This window comes from Enoplosus armatus, chromosome 16, assembly GCF_043641665.1.
Source record: "Enoplosus armatus isolate fEnoArm2 chromosome 16, fEnoArm2.hap1, whole genome shotgun sequence".
Classification (NCBI taxonomy): domain Eukaryota; kingdom Metazoa; phylum Chordata; class Actinopteri; order Centrarchiformes; family Enoplosidae; genus Enoplosus; species Enoplosus armatus.
The window spans coordinates 13850181-13870626 of NC_092195.1; the positions used below are offsets into that span (position 1 = coordinate 13850181).

Consider the following 20446-nt stretch of genomic DNA (forward strand, 5'->3'; position numbering starts at 1 on the left):
CTTTGAAGTACATTTAAATATCTTTGTGACTTTTTTGGGGGGGGGCGGGGTTCTTAGATTAGCTGCAGTTAATGACTACCAAAGTGTGACATACTGCATTGAGTTTATTGGTCTCAAATCAAATGCTGGTGTGAAACACACCCTTCAGATTGAACTTGTAAATGAGTGAGCAGCTGCTGCTGCTCACATTGCTCCTCTGCAGGATGCTGCGAACTGCTCATTACTCCAGCTGTGATACGTTATTCAAGGTGTTCAATAGTACAATTAACTGATGTAGAGGAGGTGTTACTGTCAGCTCCCTCCCCCCACTTCTCCAGGTGACTGTGGTGCAACACCAGTACCTGCAGCAGCAGCATCAGCTGTATTTCTGCTTCGCTGACTCAACTCACCCTGTTTTATACAAATGACGCTCAATGCATTTGTCGTTTCCCTGCAGGAAAAACGACATATAGGTCAGGCTTCACTTCACAGCCTATAACATCGGTTGTTTTGGATGCCATCCCTCCCAATCCCCCCTGACAGGCATGCGCCATCTTCATCCCGATCGTTGGGTGAAAAAGTGGGCAGTTCAGGATTTCATATCTGGCTTCACTTTCTCTCAGCTCCCTCCTTCCTCCCCGAGCCTCGGAGTCGGTCGGACAGCAATCCCAACTCCCTGATACCTGCGCAGAGCATCCAGAGCCGCTTTCCCCCCCAACAGGACAGACGCACTGCAGCAAGCTGAGAGGAGCTGACGGAAAATACTTTTTACAGCCAAGAAGTCAGTCCGTCCTGCATCAGCTGAAATGCTGCTGAGAAGAACCCGGTAGGCTTTCGTTTAGGCTGCTGTGTTAATGACACGCAGTTGATGCGGATTAGTCCTTTTACAAGTTCTTTTTAAATGTATTATGTATTGCTAAATTACGGAGTCATTTCAGAAAATGACCATCTTTAGTTAAATGCATTACAGTAGTTGCTGTCCTCCGCGGAGGTCCTGAAATTGTGGCCTGTAATTCATTTTCTCCTCAGAAAATGTCATTTTAAGAAACTGACGCACTTAGTTAAGTGTAACTTTTTCTAATTGTCTCCGTGTTTTTTTTTCTTTTTGGTTTTCATGCACAGTATGAAACCCCCACTGAGTTTCAGCTGAATGCAGCTGGCTTGATTGTTAAATGATTGTGAAGCGTTGTAATGATAAGATTTCCATGAAACTGAATGGAAAGCTCTTTAAAACTGACTTAACTTAAAACAACCCTTATTGTACGTGATCCAGGCAATTGCAAAACATCTTTCTTTATTTTAAATTTAAATGCATTTTTTTTCTGGGATTAAAGGATGCTGCTGAATTTAGGATCTGAAATATGTTGTTCGTGTGGCCTGCAGGAGACACAAGAAGCTGCTTTCTCCTTAAGTGCACATTTAGCCTCTTCTGTTCATTTGATCCACCTCAGGGCTCAGGTGGATCATTAATGGACAGGTAGAGAGAGAGAGAGAGGGGGCAAACTGAATGTTGAAGACTTTAAGGATTCCTCTCTTTTATTTGATGGTCCAGTGGCTATTCAGTCTGAAATTAGCCAGCGGAGCAAGTAAAACTCAAAGCACTGATATGGTTCTCTGGTAATTTCTGACCAAACATTTACAAAATTGGTTGCAAAATTTAAAACTGTCTTGAATTTGGTAGTCTAGAGTACAGTAAAGTGTCTCTTGATGATTTGCTGCATTTCTACAGATCGGAGTCATAACCTCAGTCTTGATATTGACACTGGATGTCTATAGAGCAAATTTAACACTTTGAAGTTCAGTCGACACTTTATTCATTTGCTGGGATGGTGTGTCGCATGTTGCATAATGACAAAGGCAGGGAAATCTGTTTAAATAGAGTGCTGGTGGCCGGTAGGAAGATCAAGAAGCTGATGATCAAGTGGCAGCAGGTAGAGGGGCTGAAGCTGCAGTCGTTAAAGATGAGTTGTACTAATATGTACTAGAAATGCGTACATATCGAGACTGCTTCTATACTACATTCTTTCTTTTTTCTAATCTTTGGAGCTGAACAGAATCTCAATAAAGAAAAGCTTGTGAAACATGAAGTACACTGTGGATATGGACACCATAAAATAAGCTGGAGTTAAGCCTTTTATTTCCTTAAATTATTAAGTTCACATCTTAAAATACATTCTGTAATCAACAATGTGAGGTAGTTAAAATACTGTAAGTGTTGCAGCATGTGCCCCCTTATTTGTGGTTAAAGGTGATTGTGATAATATAAGCTCAGATATATATATTTCTTTGGTTAATGCAAAGTTCTTGAGCCAGGCAGCTCCTCCTTGATCTGTTATTTGAAGAGTGTCTTTGCTGATCTACAAAGGCTGGTCATGGACTGTGGTCGGCCTAGAGACTTGTTGAGTCAGAGATGAGCTATTTGTTTGAAACGTCCTTTGACTCTTTCCCAGACGCATTGGGTGGTGAGTCGTCTGGTGGGTGGCTTTTCCATGTAGTCATCTTGTTGGGTGACAGACAGTGGCTTTATCAGAGATGCCTGCACGCTGTAGTTTGGGAGGTTGGGGAGGAATGAGTAAGTGCACCTCATGGGATGTGTGGAGGTGTTATGTTTGATGGTGCAGGGAGCCAGAGGAGTGGTGTTGATTGAATAGACCCTGTTAGGTTTCTGGAGAAACCAATGGCTGGTGCTGAGATACACAGTGTGGAGATGGCTTTACACCACCTGGAGCCTGCAAGCTAACAGACTTTGCTGAGATGAAGTTTGGGTTGTTTCTGTCAAGAGTCACTCCCAAGTTATATGGAGAGAGTGCTTCAGCTTCTGTGTTCAGTAGAATTATTTTATGGGAGACTATTTTCTGTTTTTTGTGCCACATTTTGCAGGATGAGTCTTTGGTGATCATCTGCTCCAGGGATTCAGAGTCTGGTTACCAGGCAGGTGTCATCAGCATACATGAATTTGTGGGATCTGGTCTTCTTTGGTGTTTCATTTCTACAGAGGTCAGTTAGGGTTGAAGCAAAACCCGATCCCTGTGAGAGCCTTTTAATCCGTCCTCTTTATACACTTTTAATGTGTTTAAGGAGATTTCTTAACCTCTGGTTGTTAAATAGAAATGTGATTGTTACTGACAGGGAATGCTTTTGTCATTAAGCCATAGATAAAATGGCACTGATAGATAGAAGTTATAAATGCTGTATTTTTCATACTCCATATTTCAGATGTTGCATTAGAAGAGCCATCTTTGAAAATACCTGGCGTTGGTTTTCAGCAGCCATTTGTTAAACCACCACTGAGGTTGTGTATTAAGTCTTAGTAACTACATGCTAATATCAAACTCATGATTTATTTAATTGGGTTGCATTAGTATTTGTAATTTGTAAATCGGTTGCTGGGAAACATCTGTGGTGCTGTCCAATCAAAAGCAACCACGTATGTGTGTGTGTATATGTGTCAGGTCAGATGTGTCGACAATATCCCATTACATCTTTTACTCTACACTCTAAATAGGTAATATATTAGCAAGCTAACATTAGCTTTGTCAGGTAGTTCAGTTAGCTACAAAACCGTCACACCTGGCAGTTACTGGGTGTACTTAGTAACAACTGATCTGTACATAACAACTAGTTTGGGTGGTGCAACCTGTTTTAATGACGTTTTGTGCCAATATCTTACAACTAGGCTAAGTTTGAACCTTCGAACAGCTGGTGCGAAACCTGTTCACACCTTGAGAGACAACTATTATCGGGAAATTTGAATGTCTAAACTGTCACTTCCTCTTCTTACTCTGATGAAGATATATGTTTTGTGTTGAAACATTACTAGCTAAACCTTTATAATGAGATCTTACTATGACTGTGTGCCATAGACGTCATCACCAGATCCTGTCTTAAGTTTCCTGTTTGTTGAGGCACCAGTTTGAGTTTTGAGCAGAAATACTTTTACGCTTAGAAAATATCAACTCAGATTTAGATGAATGGGTAAGATGTAAGTGTGGTGGGTTGATAAGAACTGATGGACTATAAAACTGGAGATAAAGGTAGTGGAATAAAACAGCAACACTTATATTAAAACTTGCGCTAGAGTGGATTTCTACCCTATAAAAACTCAATTACTGTGCATTTTCAGGTGTACAGCTGATCTCTACTTTATCATAGACTCATTAGTGGAAAAGCCAGTTCCAGCTCAGTACTGCACAGAGCTTACATCAGTCAAACTGGTGTCTCTGGATGTTTGACCTGGCTAAACTGGGATCAGCAGTCATTTTTCTGGCTTGTTGGTGGAAGGTTTGCCTGAACTGACCTTGATGCAGAGTACTGCAGAGGCCACCCACAAGATGTAGTGAGCAAGCTTTTGTTATCAGTGCAGAACTGACAGGGGTCTCAGCATCTGATTTAATGTTCCTTGTTCACTATTATTTCTTGCTTTTGCAATTAAAGTTGTTATTTTTACTCCACTTAGGACCAACATGTCAGTCTGCTGCTGCTTACTGTACGTGTCTGTTTCTGCAGGAGGAGGAGGAGACTGGATTAGTTCTGCTCGTGGATAATGCACTGGCTGCAGTTTCTAGACCTGTAAATGCAGTGGGTGGCATTGACTTTTAGCTTGACTTGTCTTCTCATTATAAAGAGCAGAACTGCAGAGTGCCTGGTGACAGTGAGACCAAAGACTTGTGATCTAACAACATCACAAAATAATCAGCAGCAACCAGGATTTTCTCCTCTGTCATCAATCTCAATGCACATACTCACACATAAGCATGCTCTCACAACAGTTATACAATCTGAAACAGTGTGCAGTGTCTTAATGTGACCGTTCCTTTTGTACAAAGCCCGCTCCAGAACGGTTCTTGGTGGTTTAAAACTTCCTTTTCCATCCTTGAAAAGAGCGAAAGAAAGGAAAGAGAAAAAGCAAGCAAGTGTGCCAGTGTCCCGTCCTTTAATTTTCCCCTGAGGCCTTTTGTAAGGGAGTTGGTATGAAGTGAAAGCACAGTGTGCAGCTGTCCTCCTGGCCCACTGCTCGCTTTTTGTGAGACGTTTTCTTGTCAAGAATACTAATAGTGATACCAGCTCTTGTGGAGTCCACCCAGCTGGCGAGGAAACAAACAACAATTATTCTGCCATCAGAGAAGGCCATTTAATTTGACGGTTAGTGAGCTGTGTTTGTGCCGACTCATACTCAAGGATGTGTTTGAGTCAACTTTATTAATGACTGTTTAACTTTTGGCTCACCTCGACCTCCATAATATTTATTCATTTTTCTTTATTTACTAGAGTCTTTACCACTTTGAGAAAATGTATACTACGTGTATGTCTGTTTGGACGACTTCATGGTGTATGAGTGAGACATACTGCCATCTTATGTCTGTTTATTAAAACTTCATCTTGACAGAAATGAATGAGGCTGACACACACACACACACACACACACACACACACACACACACACAGTACCTCCTCTGTGCTTAGCTCTGGATTTCTCTCCTCTCTTTTCAGCTTGTCCATCAAGACAGTGATTTAGGAGCTTTATTGTAGGAGTTTTGTTGCGTCGGTGGCATCAGCAACAGTCAAACAATCTGGGACTTCTTTGTAAAGAGTTTCTCTCTCCCAAAAATCCCTCTTGTTGCCCTCTAACCAGTGCTACAAGTAACTATTTCAATTTACTCAAGTACTGTACTTAAGGTCCATTTTATACTACTTTATATGTCTACTACTACATTTCAGAAGGAAAGTACTTTTACTTGTAATTGAGTATTTGTATTGTGTGGTATTCCTCCTTTTATTATTAAGGAAATTATCCTAACAACATTTGTATTGTCAATTAATCTCCTGATTTTTTGATAAATCGATTATAAATGTCATAAAAATAATGAAAACTACCCCTCACAATTTCCTAAAGCCCAAGTTAATGTGTTCATATTGTTTGCTTTCTCCAAACAACAGTCCAAAACTCAAAGATATTCAATTTACTATCCTGAAACACCAAGAAAAGCGGCAAATATTTACATTTGAAAAGCTGGAACCTGTAAATGTGTGACCTTTTTTAACGATTAATCCATTATAAAAAATTGTTTCCTATTAATTTTCTGTCAATCAACAAATCAATTAATCAACTAATTGTTTCGTCTCTACTGCTGTTTAATCTCTCTTTGAAAAATGTGGACTAATTTCATATGTCAGTTGATTTCATAAAGTGGGAACAGAAATAATATTTAGCAAATATTCTATATTTTTGACAATCGAGTAGTAGTTGAATACTGTTTGTACTATAAATACTAATGTGGTACTAAGCAAGATCCAAAAATTGATTGAATCACCAGAAGAGAAGGAAAGAAACACCTTTATATAAGCATTAAAATTGCGCCACATTTCTGAATTCTAAAGGCACTTTTGACTCTATCAACCCTGAAAAGTAATTTAGAGCCGGAGCGCTGCTCTTTAATAATGAATGAACATTTGCAGCTTCATCATGGCAGCCTCAGGAGGTTGTGTGAGGTCACTGTGAGCGTCCTGCCATGCCTGCTGGGTTAATAACAGGGCCAGACTGGTGACGGAGAGAGCTGGCAGGCTGCCGCTGGGCTGAGACGCCATGTCATTAGCTCCCGGAGGTGATGAATGGCTTGTGGTCAGGAGCCTGTGCTCCCAGCTTCCCTTTGAAAACCAGAGAAGTTGCTCTTTTATACTTCACAGTTGAGCTTTGAGATGCATTTTCAGTATCTTATGGGACGAGTGTGTTAATAAAACAGCCCTGCAATGAATCGCTTTTGTTGAAAATGTTTAAAAGAAGTGTTGATTCAACTTGGTGCTGTTGCGTTTTATTGCATTATGCTGAGAGGTGTTTTTGATATTAATTTATACGATATGTCGGTTTATTCTATTTTTAGGGTGCCTTTTTAACATCTGAAACAGATGAAAATTAGACTTGTAGATTAATTTTGGCTCATGTAAAGTTCTTTTTTTATGTTGATCAATGACCATTGTCCCTCTCTAATAAAATAAATACATGTTTTCCACCCCATTTATATCAGTGAGAGTAGACTAAATAGAAAATCTTTCTATCTTTGCTCAGTATGTATATTACAATCTTTAATTTTTATTTTCCACCACTTTTCTTACAGCATGTATCTGATGTATTTGTGGTGGTAAAATTCAGCTCTAAACAGTATTACATAAAAAGAGTCATATCAAATGCTAATAATAAATGGCTAAAAATCTTCAGAACATTACAGTGTAACCGTGAGTCTGTCTCTTCACCCACCAGAGTAGGTGGATGCTGTGGTGAAGGTGACACAAAGGTGTGCAGGTTGTGACCTTTAATATTACAATAAATCAGTTCGGTGAGATCAGTGGAGCCTGTCTCCTGACTAGCTGAACCAACACAATACTGCTTATTAAAGGTTACACATGTGTGAAATTGGAAACTGGAAATTGGTAAGGAGAAATAATCTGTGTCATTTTTGTGTCCTTTCTTTCCCTGAGTTTACTTTAGGAACGCTTTATTAATCTTTATCTGTTATATTGTTATTTACTGTGTTTTCTTTATCTCCATAGACATGTCCAAATACTTCCCCTTCTCATTGCAGTCTGCCGTCTCACTCTGGCCTTCCCTGCCCAAACTCCATCTGCATTTGGTACGTCTACATTTTCCCGTTATCTCTTCATTCACATTCTGTTATAAGCGAAGAACACAAAGGTGCATTTGAAAGTAAGGCCATGATTTACAACTCTCAGCAAATTTACAGAGCCGCTCTGTTCTTCACGCTCTGTATCCTTTATTCTTTTTTCTGCAGATGATGTCCGGCAGCTCCAGGTGAACATCCCTCACTCAGGTCCGGTTTCCGCCCCCCTGGGTAGCTCCATCTCCATCCCCTGCTTGGTGTCTCTGTCCTCCACACCTGCCTCCTCCTCTTCCTCCCCTGTTGCACCGCGGGTCAAGTGGACTGTGGTGTCTGGTGGGGTGGAGACGCAGATCTTGGTGGCACGGGGTCAAAGAGTGAAAGTCAACGAAGGGTACCGAGAGCGGGCCGCCTGGCTCAACTACACTTCCTCCCCTGATGATCTGTCACTGTGGTTGGGAGATTTACGCTCCAGTGACTCGGGTCACTATCGCTGCGAGGTGCAGCAGGGCCTGGAGGACGCCAGCGACCTCGTACAACTTAAGGTCAAAGGTAACAAAATGAAACATCACAACAGTTTTGGAAAGATTTAGATGAAAATATAGGTGATAGACAACAACAAAACAAACATATATGAAAAAACAATGTGTGCTCATGTGTACGTGTTTATGTGCATGTTTGTGTGTTTAGGTGTTGTATTCCACTATAGAGATGCTTTGGGCCGCTATGCGTTTTCCTTCCATCAGGCCCAGAGGGCTTGTGAGGCCATCGGGGCACAAATCGCCACTCCTGACCAGCTGCTGGCGGCCTATAATGACGGATACGAGCAGTGTGATGCAGGCTGGCTGGCAGACCAGTCTGTCAGGTATCTCATCACCTCTGTATCTAAATTAAAGCTATATGATGCACACATACACTGAAATGCTAAAACTCTTTGTTTAATGAAGGTATTCTGGATTTTGGTATGTTTGGAGAGTACTGGATCTCCACTAGAATTTAAGGTCAAGTTTATAAAGAGATTAATTTTACCTGAGAAATGCTGATGGTTTCCATTCTTGCAGGTACCCAATCCAAGTGCCCCGTGAAGGTTGTTATGGAGACATGGATGGCCAACCAGGAGTGAGGAACTATGGGACAATGGATCCAGATGATCTATTTGATGTTTACTGTTATGTGGAGGAAATTGACGGTATGAATAATAATACCTATTTCTATAACTAAAGCCGACCCATACTAGATTTTTAGGCTAATTCTGATATCAATATTTGAAAGCTTAAATTCAGTTATTGTAGAAGTGTGAGAAATGTGTGTGTTGGGACATTTTGTAGGTGAAAAATGAACTTAGGGCCCTCTAGTGGACAATGTACATAATAGTGTAATTGCCTTGAACACACCTTTGGCATTCCTGTACTGCAAATTCTTGTTTGTTAGTATACTAAAGTTAGCCCATAATATCAGTCATGCCATGTATCACTCGGGCTTTATCTATAAAATAAATTATTCAACTACATATTTTACACCAAGTAGAATGAAATAATGAAAAATGTGAAATATTTTGTGTCTGTAGGGGAGTTGTTTCATGACTCCGTCTCACAGCAGTTGTCATTTGATGAAGCGCAGTCATACTGCAGTGCAGCAGGAGCAGAGCTGGCTACAACAGCACAGCTGTACTTGGCATGGAGTGAAGGCCTGGACCATTGCAGCCCTGGCTGGCTGTCCGATGGCAGCGTGCGCTACCCTATCATAACTCCTAGAGAGCGCTGCGGGGGGCCTCAGGCAGGCGTCAAAACCCTCTACCGGTTCAGCAACCAGACTGGCTTCCCAGAGCCTACCAGCCTTCATGACGTTTATTGTTTCAAAGGTGAGTATTTTGTGTGTCAAAAATGCATTGGATATGCATGCAAACTGTATATTACTGCTCATTTGGACAAAAACTTTAATCAGAATACTATATACTATGAATAATATACACATACAGGAATCAATCCTTGGTTTACCTTTTCTCTTTATCATCATGATTAAAATACATTTTCAACAGGACAGTCAGATATGTAAATTTGTGTTATTTACAATATATATGTATAAGCAAGTAATTAAACTGTAGAGAAGTGGACACATTATTTCAAGTTAAGAAAGCAAATGAAATGTATTTATATTTCTTAAATCTAATTTTTAATCACTTTACTCTACAGATAATATAAATACTCATACCGACTCTCCCACGGACTACGTGGCCACAGAGCCTGAGGATATTGGACAAGATGTTGTTATTCTTATGGAAACAGATCAAGAGCAACTGCAACTGAACCAACATGCAGAACAGGTGGAGCTCAAAGCTCAACGGGTGCTCGAATCTTTTCCCTTTTTCTCCAGCCCTTCCACTGAGCAAAACCTGGTTGACACACACCCAACAGTTATATCAGACCAAACAGAGTCTCCCCTTAACAGCACACCTACATTGGACCTCCTCCAGGCATTTGATGAAACTTCATCTCCTACAGAAATGAGCTACAACTCCCAGCATCCTACAGCACTGATGAACCGTACTATCAGCACCACAGAAGCCTACGATTCCCCACACAACATGTCATTACTGCCCAGTGTTTACAATGAGACAGAATCCCACCACAACTTGACCTTCACCTTTCACCAGTCTGAACATGAAAGCACCACAGGGTTGCCTGAATCATCAGATGAACCTCACACACATAATCAGACAGCTCCAGATACAAATCCCGAAGAGAATACACAGCCATCTGAGAGGCCAAAGGATTCCCAAGAAATACAAGAGACCATCTTGAATTTTGACGGATCACAAGCCAATTACAGTGAGACAGAGAGCAATCATACTAAAGAGGGGAGTTTCTGGGAGGTGACCCTTGACCCCATGGTTCAGGTGAAGCTGGAGGAGGCAGAAGTAGAAGAACCTGTGCAGATGTCTCTCTCAACTCAGGCCTCAAAAGAAGAAGGAGAACTTGTAGCACCAGCACAAACTACAAAATCTTCCATCAATGAGCTAACTTCATTGTGGGACAATCTGGATGGTTCTGGAGATATTTCTCAAGGTATGTCAAGCATACATTTGTATTTCTTTACAAAAGTACAAACATCTTGAAGGATTTTGTGAAATAATTTGCATTCTTGCCGAGCGGTAGATGAGACGATTGATACCACTCTGCAATGGCTGTATGGTAAATATGAGGCTACAACCTGCATATGGTTAGCTTAGCTTAGCACAAAGACTGGAAACAGGGTGAAATAGCTTATCTGGCTTCATCCAAAGGTAAAAAATCCCCCCTACCAGCACTTCTAAAGCTCACAAAGTAGCATGTTATATCTCGTAATCCGTAAAAAAAAAGAAAAAAGGAAACAGTTCGGCACACAACCCCCTGTAACACCGCAACTTGACCTTTTTTGTACAGATTAAACAAACCGGATATAACGTGTTTATTGGTGAGCTTTAGAGGTGCTGGAAGGCAGATTTTGTTATTTTTTTGACAGAGCCAGGCTTGCACTTTCCCGTTTATGTCTTTTGTCTTTGTGCTAAGCTTAGTTAACCGGCTGCTGGTTGAAGCTTCATATTAACGGACATGAGAGTGGTATCGTTCTAACTCTCTGCAAGGAAATGAATGAGCGTATTTCCCGCGTATATATATTGAACAATTCCGTTAATAGATGTATTTACAGCTCTAAAAATGCTTTATGCTCTTTTCTAGAGAGTGACCTTGACATCAAAGCAGTCAGCTTCATCTCCACATCAGAGTCCTCCACTTCCACTTCACCCTCTGCTTCAGCTAGCAGTGCTCCTGTTGAGTCTCAGACTGCACTCCCTGATCCGACCCTCTCGTCTGGGTCACGCCATTCTGTCAAACTGGGCTTGGATATCCTCTCCACAGCACCACAGTTGTGGGAGTCCTCCATTTCCAGACAGGAGGGAAGTACAAGCTTAGAAATTGAAGACACAGTCACTATGGAAAGTGAAGAAAAACATCAGCACCCAACAAAGTCTGAAGACAACCTCATTTCTGGAATAAGTTTAGCCACCACTGAGTCTCCAGACACCTCTCAGTTAACTACTGATTCCACCACAGCACGGTATCAAACATCAGGTTACAGAGTCTATTTCGATACTGAAACCACTGGGTATGAAGAGGCAAGTGGTCATGAACCTGATACAGTTACTGCAACCCTTGGAGAAGACGTTAAAGTTGCTCCAACCATTGAAGATGATGTTAAAGTTAACCTAACTCTTGAGGAGGAAGTTACAGTTAACCTAAGCCTTGAACAAGATTTTGAGGTTTCCCCAACTCTTGAAGAGAAAGCTAAAGTTTCCTTTTCAATGGAAGAGGACGTTAAAGTTTCCCCAACCCTTGCCCTTGAAGAACCCAACATTGCCCCAACCCCTGCTGTTGACGTAGAAGCTAATGTTGCCTCAACCTTTGAAGAAGAAGCTAGCGTTGCCCCAACCCTTGAAAAAGAAGCTAGCATTGCCCCAACCCTTGAAGAAAAAGCTAGCGTTGCCCCAACCCTTGAAGAAGAAGCTAGCATTGCCCCAACCCTTGAAGAAGAAGCTAGCATTGCCCCAACCTTTGCCTCTGAAGAAGAAGCTAATGTTGCCTCAACCTTTGAAGAAGACGGTAGCGTTGCCCCAACCCTTGAAGAAGAAGCTAGCATTGCCCCAACCTTTGCTCTTGAAGAAGAAGCTAATGTTGTTCCAAACCTTGAAGAAGAAGCTAGCATTGTCCCAACCCTTGCTCTTGAAGAAGAAGCTAACGTTGCCACAACCCTTGCTCTTGAAGAAGAAGCTAGCGTTGCCCCAACCTTTGAGGAGGACTTTACTGTCTTTCCTCTCGATTCACAAACATCTAACTGGGCTCTGCTGACCACCACAACTGGACCCCAAGAGTCTCTGATTGATCTAGAGTACAGCAGAAAAACCTCCTCCATCACCTCCACAGCAGCTCCAGATTCCCCCTCCAGTACAAAACCCGCTGCTGCCACCACAAAAACGACTACCACCACCACGACCACCAAACACTGGTCCAGACGCACCTGGAGCCCGACCACCTCAACACCGAATGTTTTCCACAAGACAGCTGAGCCCCAGAAGGTGACAGCCTTCATACCACCAGTGGATCATGGTCTGGTGGATGTTGAGTTTAGTCTCACCCAGCCACCCACCCTCCTTATCTTGCCCAATGAGAGGGCAGCTGTAGGCGGTACAGGGAAAGTTTCAGGTAATGTTAAAGCCACTCTCATTAGCCTAACCGTCCTCCTCTTGCTACCCGACGCAATGATGCACTAAAATCCCTGGTCTGTCCTCTGCCCCAACCTGCCTTTGCTCCATTTTCTGTAAAACACCTCCCCTCCTTTTAAAATGACTTCCCGTTTGTTTCACTTGTTGTCTCAGAAAGCCCACTCACCCTTCTGACTCCTCCCGCTTCACCTTAAAACACTCCTCACTTCTCTCCTTGTGACCCCACCTCCCCTCCCGAGATACTCACACTGGGACAGCTCCCATTTGACATTTGTCAACAGCCCAGTCTTGTTGTGCATGATGTTTTCTTCCTCATCCAAAGATTGACTTCTGTGAAGTACTGTAATATAATGGTGTGTTTATGAATGAGTGCTTCTTCTGCAATGATTTTCTGCAAGAGTGATGGTAATAGCATTGGTAAACATTTTTTCAGTATCTTCATTGGTGGATTTTATTTGCAAATAATACATCTCTGCTACAAACCAGTGCAAATTATTCTCTTCACCATCAATCCTTGTCGCTAACTATCAAAACTCACAGTGTCTTTTGTAGTAATCTGGAAGTAACTTGATAAAGGGAGTTGATCTTTCTCTGGAATGTAACAGCAATTACTTTGAATGCAACAGCACTGACCAGTGCAACAGCAATAATGTTTTACATTTAATCCATAACTGTCATCAAGTCATAAAACTGCTCTCTTTCCTCAGATTTATCAGACTTCTATTGCTATTTTTTTAGACAGTCTAGTACCAGAAGCACAGAGTGTTATTATGTTTATAAGCACAAATATTGTTCAGTGTTGATTTGTTGCGAATGGTAGTATTCAGCAATATATTTTAAATGTCCTTTGTGGGTCATTAATGTTTCATACTCGAGTCATGTTCAATTGTTTAATCATGATCTTCCAAGATTTGTACAGTATTGTGTTTTTAGGTGTAACAATGATAAAAATCAACTAATCTATGTTTGTTTCTCGTCTCACCGTCAGTTGATTAATCTGTTATTTTGTTTTCCTTCAGTCTCAAATGTTCACTTCAAAATTTTGTTCACTCAGTACTTCCTACTACTAAAAGTGGCAGCTGCAGAGAGTGGTGCATTGTGTGGAAGCCAATTTCGGCCAAAAAAAGCTTTTAGGCATGATAAAAATAAAAATTCTCATGGTAAGTCAAATGTTTGGTTTACTCATTCAAAATTGTGACTCACTATCTCATAATCTTGACTTAGTATCTCATAATTATGATTTATCATGATAATATTTAATTTCATTATGCAAAAATATTCATCTTTTTTGTTTTTTTGTCTTCCATACATTTGGCATAAATGTGATGATCATTAAAAGAAGTTGTTCTGTTCAGTTGTTCTTTGTGCTTTACATTAAAGTGCAAACAGCAACAGACCAAAACTTAAGATGATGCTAAAACATTATTGTGCACAAACAAACGACAGTTTAAATTATCGGTATTGCACTATTCATGGTGATAAAAAACTGGAGACTCAGCAGCTTATAGATCAAAAGTGGGAAAGCCGCCACTCATTCAGTAATTAAAATGACTAACCTCACATAATCACCTACAAGCAATTTATTGTTGTGTGTTGTTTGAGGAAAACTACACACACACAAGGAAAGCATGCAGAAAGTGCTGAGAATTGAACCGAGGTCCTTGATTATTGTAGAGGTGCCAACATGGGTGAAAGCACAAGGCTGAATTTTTTTTTTTGTTAACCCCAGTTGTGTATTTTTCTGTAGAACTGAATGATGTTTTTTCTTTTAGCACATATGATTCTCATTTCACTCGTGTAAAGCAGTTATTACCTTCCATACAAACACTCTGACCCAAAGCGAGATCTCTGAAAGGAGAAGTATGTGAGTGTGCAGCATAATGACAGACACCACAGAGTTCTTGTTTATAGGGTGTCAAAGGAAACGAATAAACCAAATCCACTTGTAAAATGTTTAATTTCAGTTTGGACACACAAGCCTCCATTTTGCCTTCTTTTACAAATTTAGAAAATTAAAGTGAAACTCCAACCACTCTTTTCCTTCAGGACTTTAAACAACTAGGCTACCTTTTAACAGGAACACTTTGCCTGAAGACAAGTGATATTTCTCTTGTACAATTACACAAGTCTGATTTATTGACCTTTCTAACTGACTGATTTCTCTTAAATTTCTCCCAAAATAACTATTTTATAAGTTTATGAACTCCTCGAAATAATCAGCAATTATTTTTTTTCCTCATCTTAGTATATAAATTGTGAATAATGGTCCTGTGTGGGCTTTTTTAAACAGAAGGAAGTGTGAAACAAATAGTACAGATGTTACTTGAGTAGCCTGTGTGAATTACAGGGTGAGACAGTGATGTGAAACACATATCATCATGCATTCATTGTAATGTTCTGGGGTGAACTTCAGTATGTAGCTCCTGCAAATCAAACTGTGGATTCAGTACAGCACCTGGTAATAAGGGAAAAAAAATGTTTTGGGTTTTTTGACCTGTCCCTTTAAATATTTTTGAAATAGTATGAGCCAGTCACACAGTGTAATTGCATTTAGCATCCAAGTATCATTTGAAATGTTTATTATTTATGAAAAGTTTAAAAAAGAGAAGAAGAAGAAGATGAAGACAGAAAGAAAGACGGTCTGGAAACAATGCAGAGTGTCAGAGATCCATTTAAGAATACAGAGGAGGACCTGAGGACTTTGACCTCATGTGACACTCTGAAGTTTGTCCTCTGCTGCCACCTGTTGGCTCACATGCATCCTGATGCTTCAACATGTCCTTTAATCTGAAGATGTGTCCTGTAATATGCCACTATTATTATTATATTTGCATATATTTATCTACCTCTGTAAATGTGTATAAATTCACTGGTACACATATACAGTTGCAATTAGCACATTCTCGAACTTTAATCTTTTTGGTACAGAAAATCAATTTTTATGGATATTTATACTTCAAATACTAGCACAAATCTAACTTTTTAGATAATAAATATTTGAATAATAAAATACCCAAACCGTGGCCTGTGCTCTCGTGTGGTTTCAGCAGCAGAATAATCTGAACTGGCCCTGGTTTTGTTTCAGATGCCTGCGTGGGTGACCCGTGTCTCAATGGAGGCACATGCACTGAGCGAGGCGGGCAGATTAAATGTCTCTGTTTGCCAACATACGGAGGAGACTTCTGTCAGACTGGTGAGCTCTCTTTCTCTTCTGCACTGGAAATCCTGTAATGTCTGTCAAACAAGTTGGGAAGTTGTTTCATAGAGTGCCCAGTAAATAAAGGGGATCCACACAGTTTATGTCCGCAGCATAAAAACCTGTCGAGACATCCAAAGACTCTTGGTTGTCCTGTCTTCTCCTCTGTGATGCTTTCAGATGTGGAGAAATGTGAACCGGGTTGGGACAAGTTTCACGGTTTCTGCTACCGACACTTCGGCCAGCGTCTGAGCTGGGAGGTCGCAGAGCAGCACTGTCGCATGCTGGGAGCTCATCTGGTGTCCATCATGACCCCCGAGGAGCAGAGTTACATCAACAGTAGGTTCAGACCGTCGTGCTTTATCCTGTATGAGTGATTTATTTATCTGTTGTCTCTTCAGCACTGAATATTACGCCTTATCGTCCTCACCAGGCAACTACAAAGAATACCAGTGGACCGGTTTGAATGATAAGACCATTGAGGATGATTTCCGCTGGTCTGATGGAAACCCGCTGGTGAGGAATATGAGAAACCAGGAGTGTTACTGAGCTCACACAAAACAAATCCACACAGTTGATTGCAGGTTTCAGATTCACATTACAGGAAAAAGGAGAATGTCCAAAATGTCCTTTATATTATTGGAAATGAATTAAGAACTTTAAAGGGGCATTCTACTGATTTTACACCTTGAGATCAGTCATGAGAAGTACTCGTCAGCCTGTTAAAACAGCTCTGGCTGAGGGTTGTGAAGTCTGACAAAATAACTTGGATCATGTCATATTGACGTCAACAGCTTTATCGAGTTGCATTATGTATCATATACAAGTCTTTTTTTTAGTCCCCTAACGTTTAAGGAATAGTTTCATACCACAAATATGAGGCTACGGCCAGCAGCCACTTAGTTTAGCTCAGCAAAGAGACTGGAAACTGGGAAACAGCTACCCTTGGACAGAGCCAGGCTAGCTGTTTTTCCCGTTTCCAGTCTTTGTGCTATGCTAAACTAACTGGCTGCTGGCTCTAGTAAATATTAGCTACATACGTGAATAAGTATATTTCCCAAAATGTCAAACTATTTCTTTAAGGAAGTGCAATTTCTCCTTAAATTTCATACATTATACGTTAGAATTTTCCCTTTTTCAATAGTATGTATAGTATTTGTGTGGATTGTCAAATTTTGAGTCACTCTTTGGTGAGTTCACACACTCACTTTAATAACAGAATGTGTTTTTTTTTTAAAACATTTATACAGGCTTTGGGAAAACCTGCAACCAGACTAAATGATATGATGATGTCACATTTGACCAAAAACAGAGCTGAATTAATTCCAAATCAAAGGAGTTGTGCTACTTTTATATGATACAATAAATAATAATATTATTAATGTGGACACAGTTTACTTCTCCATGTTACTATTATTATTTCCTTACATGCAAATAGTTAAATAACAAATTCACCTATATCTCTTCTCTCCATGCATACAGCTGTATGAGAACTGGTACAGAGGGCAGCCAGACAGCTATTTTCTGTCTGGTGAAGACTGTGTGGTGATGGTGTGGCACGATGACGGCCGCTGGAGTGACGTACCCTGCAACTATCACCTTGCATACACCTGCAAGAGAGGCACCTGTGAGTAAAAGCACATTAATGGTTTCAACTCCCTGATGTAGCTGTTTTGGGCGGTTACATCATCATACATCAGTGATTTGCTGTATGAAGCCCCAAAGAGGACCTAACTTGTCTTAACTGTCCAAACAGCCTCATGTGGTCCACCACCCAAGGTCCGAAACGCCTCTATATTTGGAAAAGTTCGACAGAGATACGAGACCAATGCAGTCGTGCGTTATCACTGCAGCCAGGGTTTCCATCAGAGGCTAAATCCTCTGATCAGGTGTCTGTCTGAAGGCAGGTGGGAGAGGCCCCAGATCCTGTGCATCCCCGGTAAGATAAGAGACTGTCATAAGTCCAAAACCAACAAGGCATTTATTTTATTAACAAATGTTGTCTGTGTGTATCTTATTCCTCAGACCTCCACTTTTCAAAAGCACACACCACTGACTGATTTTCCATAATTACCATGAACACACACTCTGAGTTTCAGAGTTTAATGTGACTCAGTCCCACATACACCGTCCTGCTGCCGTTAATACTCAGTAGAGCATTTCACATTTTTATTTACTGAAAAAGTAGGGAAAGTTGGAAAGTATTAGAGACACGGACTAACACACTTTTGGTTTTGGTCTTGTCATGGGGTTTGCAGACAAAAATAAAAATAGAGACTAACTCTTTAACATTGCTTTTGAATGACCTTTCAGAGGCCGGAGGTCCAACCCAACACCCTGAAGTGACGTCACAGACCAACAGCAACTTTGCCGCCGTTGAAGACGAGTTTCAAGCCACTAAAGAAACTCCGCAGTTCTGGGACATCAAGTTTTAAAAGTCAACCATGCTTTTATTGTCTTCCTTTCTTAAATTCTGCTGTTATAACATGACAAGGTGACAAGAATCAAACGCTTTTACCAATGAACGCTCAAACAGGACAAAATGAACCACAGATAAAGCATAAAGACACAAACTGAAGCTTCCTGTCAGCCAAGAAGCCCAAGCTGCACAGACAGGCTTTGTTTTCCTTTGAGGGAGTTAAACATTCCTATTTTTTATTGTCCATTAGAGTATTTTCCACTGTATTTTGGTCATGAGATGAGTTTAATGTAGCGACTAGCAGAGCGAAAAAGAGCTTGAAGTGATTACCTGATGAGTCCTTTTCACCAGGAAGAAATACAGTAAATGTATGAACTCGACATTACTGTCAGCTCCAAATCTACAGTGCAGTAAGAACTGTTCTTTGTGGTTTTTGTTATATCAAGAAACTTTTTACGAAATGGTGCTAACGTCTTCAAGACCTTTATATCTCATAGAGATGTTTGTTTTCAGTGTGATGTAGGAGTAGAAACAAGTCCCTGCCTTTTCAAAGAATCTAACGACTCCAAAGCACAAAGTCAATCCTAACAAATAGTCAATAAATACTGTACATATATTAGTTTTCACTCCTGTGATTGCTGTCCGCATTTTCTGAGAGAAACCTTTTAATGTCCGGCAGACACAGTTTTGTTCGTCAGCTTTATGTTGTAATAAAGTTTTGTAGAACAGAGCAAAGAATAAATCGTTCTCTTATTTTTCCCTGAGCACTGTGTGTGGGCTTCATTTCATGTTTAAGTGGACAACGACTGACTCACAGAATAATTATGTCAAACCGGGGAGCTGCCACTTTTAACTGTCACTGTTAAAAGTACTGTACTTTTATGGATTATGTGGATTGAGATTCCACAATACACACGAGGCATTTCAAGAGAGACAAAGTGACAGATAAACGAAGATGTTATGTGATGAAACTCTTAAATGTTAGTTGTAAGTTGTATTTCTGAGTCTGCAGCCATATTTGATCACATCATATCTCAATCTAAGACATATAAATTGTAAGTATAATTACCCTCTTGTTGGTTAATAATCCATTCATTAATGTTTTTTTGGATCATAATAAGCTTTTGTATGAACAACTTTAGTAAAAAGTCCTGTTATATAATGGAAAAAACACTGCACACAAAAACAAACAAACAAGCCAATAAATAAACAGACAGACAAAGACACAACCAGATTGTTCTTCTGAACAGTGGAAAAATAATTAGCTGTGTCACATTTGTATTTACTTTTATAATTAATTAATAATTAATTACAAACTGATTTTTAATTCTTATCCTAATATAGAGAGCAGCCAAAGAGAAAGTGAAGGAGTCATTCAATAACTATATTCTAACTGCATTATCAATGTATTGGCTACGACACCAACCAAAATACACTTAAGGTCAGGTGACCAACGTGACTGTGCGCACGTGCACCTACACCTATCCATAAGCAGCAGAAATGTTGCGTCACGGTTTCGTCAGTCAGGCCGGAAAATTGCGGAAAAAACAAGAGAAACACAGAATGCAAGTGAGTCATGTTTGTAAATGTGTGTTTGTAGCAGGTGAAGTTGTCAAGTGTACATCCGTGAAATCAGGTGAACGCGCGAACTTATTTAGAGTTGAGTTAACGTGAGCCACCTGACGTACCTGAGCAGGTGACGGAGCTTCTTGCACAAAAGCTGGTGTAGAGGAACATGATGCCCTTTCACTTCAGATAATTTATTTTATCCCCCAAACAGGATGTTGAATATTCAACAGAAGTCTGGTGGTCCCTGCATATTCACAGTTTATTTATTATTATTCTGTCCACAAAGCTGTTTGAGATCAGCAGTGTTTAATCATCGTTTACACATGCTGTATGTGATAACAGCAGCCATCGCTTCTCTGCCACCAGGTGGCGTCATTGAGCCATGGTTTGTTGGAACTGTAGGAAAAAACATAATG

At 40.4% G+C, this 20446-nt stretch overlaps 1 protein-coding gene across 1 annotated transcript; it reads left to right on the plus strand.

Annotated features, from left to right (window-relative positions):
* Positions 1–1805: 1805 nt before the first annotated feature.
* LOC139299254 (brevican core protein-like) lies at positions 1806–18477 on the plus strand. The gene is made up of 14 exons (XM_070922158.1): positions 1806–1910; positions 2860–2914; positions 7764–8141; positions 8280–8454; positions 8651–8778; positions 9157–9450; positions 9782–10654; positions 11306–12826; positions 15926–16039; positions 16223–16381; positions 16476–16558; positions 17525–17669; positions 17799–17981; positions 18356–18477. The coding sequence occupies exons 1-14, from the start codon at positions 1806–1808 to the stop codon at positions 18475–18477; spliced, it is 4335 nt and encodes a 1444-aa protein (XP_070778259.1).
* The last annotated feature ends 1969 nt before the right edge of the window (positions 18478–20446 follow it).